This window comes from Apaloderma vittatum, unplaced genomic scaffold (assembly GCF_000703405.1).
Source record: "Apaloderma vittatum isolate BGI_N311 unplaced genomic scaffold, ASM70340v1 scaffold9314, whole genome shotgun sequence".
Lineage (NCBI taxonomy): Eukaryota > Metazoa > Chordata > Aves > Trogoniformes > Trogonidae > Apaloderma > Apaloderma vittatum.
The window spans coordinates 37,963-49,915 of record NW_009712079.1 but is presented as its reverse complement, the minus strand read 5'-3'; the positions used below and the strand labels follow the sequence as shown (position 1 = coordinate 49,915).

The 11,953-nt window shown below is 39.8% G+C and overlaps 1 protein-coding gene across 1 annotated transcript in view; it reads right to left on the bottom strand.

Moving 5' to 3' along the window:
* Positions 1–1,615: 1,615 nt before the first annotated feature.
* The window catches only part of PECAM1 (platelet/endothelial cell adhesion molecule 1), a 30,441-nt gene continuing 20,103 nt past the window's right edge, over positions 1,616–11,953 (bottom strand). The window contains exons 15-16 of the mRNA XM_009867849.1: positions 6,998–7,020; positions 1,616–2,171 (exon numbers count right to left, since the gene is read on the bottom strand). Coding sequence (XP_009866151.1) covers positions 2,142–2,171; positions 6,998–7,020 — 53 coding nt within the window. The 3' untranslated portion in view covers positions 1,616–2,141. The remainder of the gene's footprint in view (positions 2,172–6,997; positions 7,021–11,953) is intronic.

Below are 11,953 nucleotides of genomic sequence, written 5' to 3'. Positions count from 1 at the left end.
GGACATTATGACTCCTTGTGTAGCTGTTTCCTCCATGGGCCCATTTACCTTGTCTTCACCGGAGATGTCTGCTGATCTAATGTCCCATATTTTAAAATATTTTTGGTATCTGTAAGACAAAACAGAAGTGCTCAAAGCAGGGCACAGCACTCTAAGTGGATAGATCAGATACGCTTCAGTAGGGCAAACAACTTTTATTACAGACTAAATCCGAAATAGGTTAGGATTATTCTGGCCAAGAGACAAGCTGAAATAGATGAATGAATTGTCTCGCTGCAGCTCCATCATGCCCAGACGACATTCCGGAACTTCCCAGAAACCACTGCTTTCCTGAGCTGTCCCAGGGACTGTGGAAAGGTTTGTGGAGGAACTCTTAACTCCTTTGCTAAATTGCCGAGGTATTCGAATGCAAGCACTCCTGTGCTCAACTCTTGAACCAATTTAACCACTGCTAAAACAGTTCATGGCACGAAGTCCAAGTGCTGGGCATCACTTGTTGCAGAGATGACATTTTCCATATGTGAATTTATTCAATGTATCTATATGGTTCATCACCAATAAAAAATTTGACAGGCATGAGTTTGCAAAAAGGTCGCTAATATGAATATGCAAGATCCAGGGCAAAGTTCAATTCAGAGTTTTCTTTATTAAAATACTTTTTCACATTCCTTAAATCAATGCATTTGCATGGACATTCATGGGAAAGAACATTTGTCAACAGAAGATTGCTATGAAGTCAGTCATTTGTGAAAGGCTTATGATACAAACAACATTTGCATGGGGAACAATAAATTAGAAGTATTAGCCAGTAACTGGAGTTTGAAAATTTAAACATTTGGAATGAGGATATAAAGCCCTTTTGTATTTCTTGCTGGTTTTGCACCTTCAACACAATGCTTAAAGCAGTAACTATATATGTATGTACAAATTCATGTTCTCTCTTTCACTATTTTCTAATTAAAATGAGAACATTCTTACCTGTGGCCCAGATCTTGTAGTAATTTAATCTGCAGTAAGAAAAGGAGAGCAATTGCAGTGTCATAGACCAGCTGGTTAAGGGGTTGGGGACAGTACTTTTTCTGGTTTGTTTTGTGTTTTTAAACTCACACAACTGAAATAAAGACATTCTGAAAAGATTAGATCCAGGTCCAAACTGGATCCGCCTTAGTGGTTTATCACACTACGTAAAAAAAAGTATAGGTATGGAGTTCCATACTGGACAAACTGGACACACATACAACTTCAGATCTCTCCTAAAATCAAATGAATAAGGATTATACTTAACAGGATTTTCAGGTACAAACTCACTGACCTGGGTGTAGTACATCCACCTACTCAAGACCAGTATTTTGCACCATCCAAAATAACTGTGATGGGCAGTCACTCCTTGAAGAACCATCACACCAAAATATCCAACAAGCATCAGAACTTTTAAAGAGGAAAAGTAGTTTAGTAAAAAATAAAGAATAGCTGTGCCTCTACTAACAGAAACACTTGGTAAAGTACTGAATCTCTGAGCAGCTTTTCAAGTTTTTAGAGAGCCCAGAGCTCAGTCTTCAGTTCAGCCATCATCACAATGCAGCATCCAGCTAGAAATTAGCTGGCTCCAAGACTGGTAGCAGTCCAGCTGCTGCAGCACAGGGAGCTCAGCACAAGCTGCAAAATCATGGCAAAGTATATACACGGCTGGTGGAGCTGTGCTGAGCCCTCTTCTGCCACAGTAGTGTTAATGACAACCAAGTTAGCTAGTTTAAAGCAAGCTTAGGCATTTCTAGATCCTGCTGGTATCACAGTAGTTACTGCACTGTAGAAATGAACTTCCTCAGCTATAGCTTCCCCTTTTATTTCCTCAGAGTGTGATGAACTGGAAGTTAGAAAGGCAAAATTGCATTAGCAGGAGAAATTAAAGATGAGAACCTAGGTCAGCGGTTCCTAGAGCCACTTTCCTATAGGAATTTTCATTTGTAATTTTTTCCATTGAATGATTTAGGAACATATCTATTGTTCCCGCTAAGGAAATAAACTTTGAAAAGAAGAGCCTGGCAAACTCATAAATAAGTGCTGCAGAGCTTCTGAAACAGTTGCAACATCTTCCATCTTGGCTTGTTTTCTTCTCCCAGCTGATCTTTGAGATGATTGTTCTAAGTAGCATCAGGATGCCCTTGTATTCTCTGTTGGCAACAAGACCACAACGGAAAAAATAAAAGGTGTGAGTATAAATGCCCCCTCGTCCTCTCCTGTCCTTTTTGATCAACACAAAAACATTAAATATAGTAACATATTCCTTAGAGTATTGTACAATGAGCCAATAAATACTCACAATTCCCCGGGGAGATATTATCTTCATCAGATAAAGAAGGAAATAAGACAGTGGGAGACTTAGGTTAACAACTACAGGCTGCAATACTTAAAACCAACATCTGCAACTGGGTGTTCACTGATAGAAGTTGGATTCTTAAGGGAACCTCTGGCACTCAACAAATCTGGAAGTCAGATCCCTCACTTACTAGAAGATGCTCAACTGCCACAATTGCACCCTACAAAAATTAAAACCTCTTCCAAAGAAGCACTTGAATATCTCAGCTGTGAGCAATGCAGCGTTTAACTTTTAGACACCACATTTCTACAAAGAGTCTGCTCCTTGGAACAGGTTATCTTCAGTGCACAGCAGTGACACAGAACCTGGCACCAAGGACCACAAAAGGCAGCGCACACAGCGAGTTCTCCACACTAGCTAATGGGAAAGGGCAAAGAGAGATGCCAGACTTCATTGTCTTTACATCAGATGACAGAAATGATTCTGTCCACTGAGGATTCACAACTGTCAAGTCTTTCCTGACATCAGTTGCCAAAGCAACTTTTCCTCCAACAAATACCTAAGAGTACACGGTGGCCTCTAACCTAATAGTTTAGTCTGTCGGTGCCAAGGCGCCTAATTCCTTTTGTGGACTTACCCCCAAAGGATTTGCCCAGTGAGTCAGAGGCAGGAATTCCTGGTTTATAATTCAATGTTTATTTCAGAGTATCACCTTGTTCTTCATATCCTGACTGCCTGAAATCCTCCCTCCCCAAATTTTAAATGGACACATCCTTCATCTTCATTTCCTGTCTGAAGCTATTGTGCCATGTTACCATGCACAGTTAAACATGTGCCAGGTCCTCCTTTGGAGCTGGCAGGGTGAAGAGGTTCCTTTACCCCTGAGAATTTACAAAATGCTTTTGGGCTCACTTGAATAAGATGAGAAAGTAGTTAGAAAAACCCAAACGAAACACAGAAAGTTCTCCAAATAGATTTAAATTGTACAGGTTTCTGTCTCACTGGCTACACACTGAGGTTGAACAAATAGGCATCTAAAAGTACGCTGTATCCTGACTCCTCGTGCACCTCTAGGATAGAACCAACCAACCACACACATCTAAGAGGCAACAGCAGTGGATGAGATGCAAAGTCAAAACGTACCACTGAGGTAAATTTGACACAATACCAATTAGTATTTGGCGAAGCAGCTATCTCATTGTTAAGATATTTCCTTCAATATGTTTTCAGAAACTGGGACCATTAAATAACTTAGAAAGATTGCCAGCTCTGATTTCAGGAAGGAAACCTCCTCCCAGTTCCTCTCTAAGTAATTCATTTCTTTCGCAAATACTTCTATGGATGGCATTTAAGATACAAAATTCTGAAACGAAGGAAAAAGGAAAGCAACCCCCAACCCAAAACTTCAGGTTAGTTTCTAGAAGACTTAGAAGTCCAAGACATCCAGGTTCAAGGTACTCTTGATTGCAAGTCGGTCAGAACCTGCACTGCAATTGGACCTTCATAAAATTCAAATTATTCAAACTTGAACTGATTGTTTTTCTAACGCACCACCTTTCTTGACATAATACAAACACTTTCAATGTCTCTGTGTAACACAACACTTATTGTCACTACACAGTGTTTACTAAAGCCATGAGCTCAATTTTGTAATGGTCTCTCAGTGAAAATGAAGCCAAGTTCCCAGGTTTCCATGCTGGATTATATTTATTCTGACAGAAACTATATAGAGGCAAATGCACAAGAGCAGGGCTAGCACTCATTAAAATGATTTGCTTCATCTTTGTTTTCCACAGTGCAGAACTCTGTTTTGCCTGTGACTTCTGAAAGAAGTCTGAAAGAACTGAATAAGTTAACAGAATTTATCTGAGGAGTGGAACCCACACTGTTATTTGAATTTAGAGAATGAAAAGAACAGCAGGATCTGATGTCAAGTCTCTGCAATCATTACTGAAATGAAAAGGCTGCATGTCCTCCTTCTCTGAAAACATCGTTCTTAGCAAAACATTACTCTGCTGCGGTGCCCTTTGTCCCCCACCTCCCGAACACCTGTTACTTCTTAAACCGAGTTAAATTCTACAAGTTTTTTGACACGTTACTATAGTTAAATAATCCTTCTGGCATTTCACACAACTAAAGTGCCAGCTGACCAGCCTCGCTCCTGAAGGCCTCCTTTCGCTCACAAATTAGGAGAGGAGGAGTTTGAAAGCAACTTAACCTCTGAGCCAAATACTTCTATTTGGCTAGAAAGAAGCAGAACAGCTGGGGAGGAACTTTAAGCCACTTGATCGCTTTATAAGGAGCATTTTCCTTTTCATGAGTAGGATCAACAACTCCTCATTTGAACCAGACCTCTGAGGTACATCACAGCTAAGCATTGTGTGAAAATGAGCTATCCCCCACAAAAAAAAGTTTCAAAAAATAATGATAGAAAAGTACCTTAGTAGCTCCCTGCCTCTTCTGCACTTAAGTCTGTTTCCTGAAAAGTGCTGAGAGACAAATAGGGAGAATGGAAAAATCTACACAGAAAGTTAACAATTTAACTGTCCAGTCCAAATCGAGGTGACCTATCTGGAGAGTTGGAAAGTGGGATGGTGATGCTTTTTGTCACAGGTTTTATTGGGAGTACAAGTGGGAATTTAAGAAGTAGAAGATGGGGATCTGTTTTTCCTTGCTAGGTCCTTTAAAGCACTAATATTCTAAAAAGAGGAACAGTTACTATGTTAAGTACATGAACAGTATCCTAGGAGGGGACAATGTCATAGACATGAACTGAGTAAGGCTACTTCTAGGAAAAGTCAACCACGACATGAAAGTGTAATAAACTGACTTTTGATTGCGGTGTTTTTGAAAATGTAATTAGTTTTACAGTGTAACTAGTTTTATTACTCTCCTACTGTTAATAGGAATTTGTTCAAACACACTGCCCTCAGCTGACACTTTTCTCCCTTGAATCTAACATTACTTCATAGATTGTCTGGTTTAACAAACCTTAATAGCCCAATTAATTATGACAAGAGTGATTTCCAAGGGGTTAGTCAGTGTGTTTTCACTGAAGCAGCCTCATTATACTTCCACGGAGGTTTTTACTTGCTTGTGGCCACAGGAAATGAAACAAAAAAAAATCTTCACAAAACTTTAGTCTTTCCTCCAATGTCCATTATAAATTACGTAGCGTGTGGAAAAATGAAGACAAAAGATGTTTATCTCAGCCACCCTTGACCATTTTTCCTTTTGTGTCGTGCAGAGACAAACTTTCTTCTGCGTGCCTCTCCAAGGAATTCCTGGTATAACCCAGAGGAGGGCTCTGCTCAATTTATTTTTAGAAAATTGAGAGCACAGAATAAAAACAAACCTTTAAACTAAGAGAGACAATGATACTATAAACCCTACTGGCCTGTTAGTATATGTCTGTTTATTGTAGCACAATCTGTGACCTTCAGTGCCCTGCCAGTGTCTGTAAATAATACAATGGGCTGCTTTTTATCCCATGGGGATGTGAGTGCTGATGGAGCCTTTCAAAACTCAAATGGATGCCGTAAGCTGACGTAGACTGTGCTATTGTGGTTCTTATTTATGAGTCTCTTTCTTTTTAAGTACAAATTCCAAAGTCACAAAATGGAGGGCAGAAAAAACACACAGCCTGCATGGTTTGAGGTTAACTGAGCTTATCTAACATTCCTGAAAGAACTCCTGAAATATAAGTTCTTTGCCCCTTAGATGTCTGAGAGCTGAGTAATAGATCATTCTTTTATTTTTTTTTTTTTTTTTCCAAATGCATATTCTTTCACTGACTTCTTAGCCCTATAAAGCTGTTCACCACCTCTAGGACTTTCACAAAACTCCTGATGGTTTGGATGAGATCTCCATATATGGATGGTTCTATTCTCACCTCTCGGTTAGGGCAGCATCGCTGTCACATAGCTATGTAGTCCGAGGTAAAAAATTGCTTGCCTTTAAAATTTCTTAGAGGGTCTCAGTTTTTGCCACCAGCCCTTTGAATCATCCCACTTGCTATACCAGTGAATGAAACTGAACTCAGAAGGAGTCAGAGACAGTGAATAGAAGTGACCTCCACAAGTTCAGGCAGTCGGCCGTTCCTCCTTAGTTTAACTCATTTCATGTTTTAGGAAGGACCTCACTTCCCTGGATGTTCCAGTCACAGCATGTATGTGCGTGCATGTGAACAGGCACACCCCTGTAAAATCTAGAGATTTCACAGATGGGCCTGGGCCTGGAACCACAGCTCTGTCCCCAGTGACAGGTTAATCAGTGTTGCAGGTTTTCATATGCAAATCTTGAGTGCTTCAGGTCCACCTGGAACCTAAAGCAAGCAGTAACTTTGTGCTACTCTTTCAGTATGAGGATGTGTGTTACGTATCCAGAGCTGTGTGATGTTCAACACAAATTCTTGGAAGATCATTATTCGTCACCTGCCTCCTGTACCAGCACTATCAAAACCAGTCAGTTCCATGGACTTTTAAAACTATTCTATAAACATTGTACTGAAAGATTGATTACTAAAAATATATATGAAAGGATTGCCCAGTAGCTGTCCAGTAATGTCCTGAACAACAAATAATTAAAATGTAGCAACACTTGAACACTGTCTCACTACATAAACAATAATCTCAATCCAATTTCCCTAATTTCAACTGCTTGCGTAAAATGTATACTTACAGAATGCCTGTTTTCCACAGAATCTGCAAAATAAAACACAACGTACAAATTATGAAATGGCACATTGCACAGTGATCAATTCTACGCTCCCCAAAATAGATGTAATCTAACTTTTTTTGATCACCTTGAAATGATGTAAAATTGCTACCTACAGCTAAGGTTCAAGCTCTGGTCCTAAGAAGCCTCCACGCACTAACAGAATTCAAGTACATGGGTAGGACCAGACACTTCAAAGACTGTGTTGAACAGTACATGTTTGACAGCTTTCCTGATTATGGTTTAGAGCAGAAGTCTCTACTGATAGCACAAGCTGTTACTGGACAAAAAAAAGTCTTCCTTTCAGAGGTAAGTTCTCATGCGTGCTATACTTCCTCTTCCAATTCCTTGCCAGGAAAATAACGTACTGCAGAAATCCGGTATAGGATGCAATTTCCAGAGCCAAATCCAGATCTTGCAAAGACACCTGAAATTTTATTTATAAAAATACGCTTGTTCCAAATGAATGACTGAGAGCTAGTGGGCGCTTTTTATTTAGGATCAGTGAACTTTAAGATTAGATCAGATCCTAGGCTTTTTTTTTTTTTAATATGGATTTAACTATTCGGAAGTTTCACAGAATATCTTTGAAAACTAAAACAAATAGTTTTTTTCACTCTGAAAGCAAGGTGATCTAAGAGACACAAAGAAAGTAACAGCTTTTAGAAGAGGACTTCAAGTCTTGCTAACAGTGCTTGTTTGTATGCTGGATCTTGAAGGGTATATTCTTGGAAAGCATATCAAACAGTGGAGAGAGACTGCGTCAAAGACATTCATCTAATGATCAAAGCAGTGGGTCTGGACTAGGCTTAATCTTGCCAACATTTTTGTCTATAAATGTGGGATAGTTTCTGAATCTGTGGTTTTTTTCAAAGTACATTTTTTTAAATAGCAAACAATAATATCAGTCCTCTCATAGGCAGACTTACTACTACCTTAAATAGACCTTAATAAAGGTCTTGTAGAGGCTCCCTTGCCAGCCAGCAGAAGTAATAAGGAAACTGAACAGAGGTGAAACTAACTTTGCAGATAACAATGCCAAAGTCTCTTTTTCTCTCTCCTTTCTGATTACATCCATTGACGTGCAGTTAAGCTCATATAGTTTCTACCATCCATGTTTTCATTACATTAGGATTGTGATTCTGCTTCACTGAAAGCAGCACCATGAACACATTATACAACCGAACTGCAATTCTTGACATGCAGAGACTACATCAATGTCACTGGCACTGTACACGATCAGTTTTCTCCAAGACTGTTCTAGCCAGAACTTCTAACCTAGGAAAATGATTAAAAACTGAGCTGACTACAGCACCTTATACCATTGCATAAACTTAATTTCAGTATAAAATTGATCTCAATTTTATCTGGCAAGATTGATCCTTACACATCTGGCCAGTTTGATAAGAAACAAAATAAAAAGTTACATAGGAAATATGTAAAAGCTTTTTGTGTCCTGAAAGCTGACAAAGTGAACAAAAACACTGCTGACACAGGGCTACATGAAAGCTTGACTTTAGGTGCACAAAAGTGTATGTAACGTTTACGAAGTGAGGTATTAATGAGCTGTCATTTAGTCCTCTTTCACAATGTATTGTGCTTACAGGAAGGAGGAAATGAGAAGTTTTGTATAAATTCCAAACTTCAAACAACGGGATGTTTGCTATCCCAAAGCTACGAGGTCACGTTAACAGATATCCCACCTCCTTGTTATCTGTCACCCGCATTCAAAATAGCGTGGCTTTCTAGTTAACTGTCATATCTCCACCAGGAAAACGTCATAACCTGTGTACTTTGAAAGTGCTGCTGGAAGACGACACAATTTCTATAAGGCACCAATCAGGCAAACCAGCAAGTAGGCTCTAATGAAAGCACAACGATACGGTGCTTTTGCTGATTCTTTGCTACGTCAATTTTTTCACAACCTTTTTATCTCATTGCTATTAAAAATATGAAGTGTCTTTTACAAGAAACACACTGATTTTACTGTGATGAAAGAGAACAGAGAGGTTTTCAGATGACACTTGGCTTCCCCCTACTAACAAAACCAGGGAAATAAGATATGCTGGATTCTAGTCATATAAAGAAAAATTGGTCAAGTTGCCATAGCAAGGCAAACAAGAAGCTGCATATTTCATGAAAGGAATCACAGCTGAAGGTTGGTGCTGGTAATTTCTGAAATATACCTAAGTCTATTAAAGGTAGGTTTTTTTATGGATTTCTGGTGGCTTTAAACTCTTTCTATTGCTTTTAGTTGATGCAGTTTGAAATTCAAGAAACACGCTTTTACAGAAGAATACAGTAATGGTAGGAATTTAAGACACTGTCATCCCTACCTGCTCTGCCCTTCCTTGTTGCTAGAGGTTGTGGAGAAGAGAGTATACACCTAAACTGTTGCGATTCATAAGCCATCTCAAACGCATCGCCCACTCTGGTGAAAGCTAAGATACTAGATTATCAGCTGAAGATGCTGGAGACATCCTACACTCTGCCAAGTGCTTCACTGGAGCGGTAGCTTCTAACAGAGAATCTTGGCAGGCAGCTTGGGAACAGATCTTACACAGGGGCACGCACGCAATTCAGCTTTGCACTTTAGGTTCAAGTAAGGTCAGAAGCTCCCTGAATAATTGTGTCTTACTGAAACCACCTGGCTTTGACTAATTTTTGGCTGCAGCTATCTAAGCATTTGGCTCTGGAATCAATGTCTCACAGATCTGGGCTTTGGTTTAGAATACGTCTTGAAAGATTTTCTTTTGGAGGAGGGACAGATTATTTGCATGATTTTGGACTGCATGCAACTAGCATGGGCTCCATAAGGCCTGAGTTTTGAATAACATAATGAATCCCCAGACCCCGTGAGTTTTCTTTATGCTGGAAAAGACATTCAGTGGGAAACTCTGGCTAAGTACAGAGGTGCTAAGCCTGAGGCTCAGTAGCAGGAAAGTATCTGAGCAGATTTCCTGATTGCTAGAACTGATTTCTAATAGTTTGTTCCAAACCACTGAATGCAACGGGGATTTCTCATGCCACTTTCCACTGGGATATATTTGTTTTTTCCATAGTACATTGTTGGTTACAATAGGATTCTTAAAATTTCCTGTCTCACCACTGCAGTTGCTTCTAAGTGACCAATTAATTTTTCCAGACTTTGCAGCATAAAGGGTGGCTCTGCATTTTGTTCACTAGATTCCCATTTTCCTAATAAAAAATTAGGAACTTCTATCTCGCAATAAGCCACTATGAGTTCAATTCAGTGCACAGCGGGATCAGTGCAAAGCCTGTCATTGCCTTCTGTGAGCTTTGGATCTAATGCAGAGCAAAGTTCACTAGGGAGCAAGAATGTCCGAATACAATGTCTTCCACAAGAAGTGCCCTGTAAAAATGCAAGGAAATCCAAGAACTGGGATCAATGTTGAGGGAAGAGGCAGAGCTGAGATAAAGAATCAGTATAGAGATGTTTGGGTTTCCTGCCCCTACTGCCTCTCAGGAGGATGAAAGGTGTGATGGAAGTAAATCATGCATCTAAAAGAGCCTCCACCCATCCAGCTGAACTTAGCATCTGACACATCCTGACCCGTCTCTCAGGAAGAGCATCAGCTGCCAGCCTGGCCTGCTGGGACTCCAGCACAGGCAAAGCAGGCAGCAGGGCAACAGTCTCTTTATCATTCTTGGCAGACTGTTGGTTTAGACAATTGCCTGTTTTGCTTAAGTCTTGGACTGTCTCGGTTCTTTCTGAACAAAAAAAGAAACAGCTCTGGAACTAGGCTGAATATTCCTGACTCCAAGTACACTTTGACCTTTTCATAGAGCAACCAGAGAAAGCAAGGAAATATGCAAAGGACCTTTAGACAAATGCGTTATTGACCTGAGTGGTACTAATGATGACCATTCCCCAAAATGCCACTGGGTATAAGGTTTAAAGCTGAGGCTTTGAAGCTTTAGGTATTTTACATAAAGTAACAGCCTATTGCCCTAGAAAAGGTTTTTTAAAATCAAAACCTGGGTGAACTTCCTGAACACTGAATCTTCTTTCTCTAAATTAAACTAACCTTTCAGTAACAATGCAAGGACAACTTCATGTCTTTGAGTCACTTCCAGAGACAATGCTAGCGATCAGCATCCTCCTTAAACCGGAGGAAATCTAGCATCCAACTGCAGAGACTGAAATTCTCTATCTACTGTCTGTTTGACTGTCTAATTGACTTTCAATCAAAATACACCCGACGACTTGAATTTTGCAAATGACCTGCCTTTCCTACTCTTTGCGGTTAACTGTAGTTAACCATATGCAGGCCTTTAGGAACCTGTAATGTGCATTTAGCAGTTTGTTTCTGCCTACATTTAATGTAATACCTCTTTAGGCCTAATACTCAGAATAACAAAAGCAGCACAGCAGATAGGAGGGAAAGCCTTACCATAGTGTGATGGAGACACTAAAATGCTAGTAACAGGAGATAACATGGTCAACAGCAGGAAAATAAAAAGAAAAGGAGTAATGGCAGAAGCTCAGCACACTGCAAAAGGCCTGGGGCTTGGGAAAGGTCAGAGCATTATCTGCACTATGGGATAAGGACAACCAATAGCTGTACAACTCTTCAGCTTCCTCTCTAGTGGCAACAATTTCTGGAATGCACAGACAACTCCTTGAAAAGACAAAATTGCTTCTGTAGCACTCAATTGTAATTAAACAAACCCAAACCTCAACAGTTACCTACAAACAAATAATAAAAAAATGATTCTTAGGCCTTAAGTGTTAAGCCTGTCAAACCGTGTAGCTGACACCAATTCCCAAATTCATGTGATTTTCCCAGAGGACACATTTGTCTAAACAATTAACTTCCTGAAGCGGATTATATTCTTGGGCACTTGCTCAAAAAATCTCAAAAGAATATTCAAACACAAGGAAGATCATGATGGTAA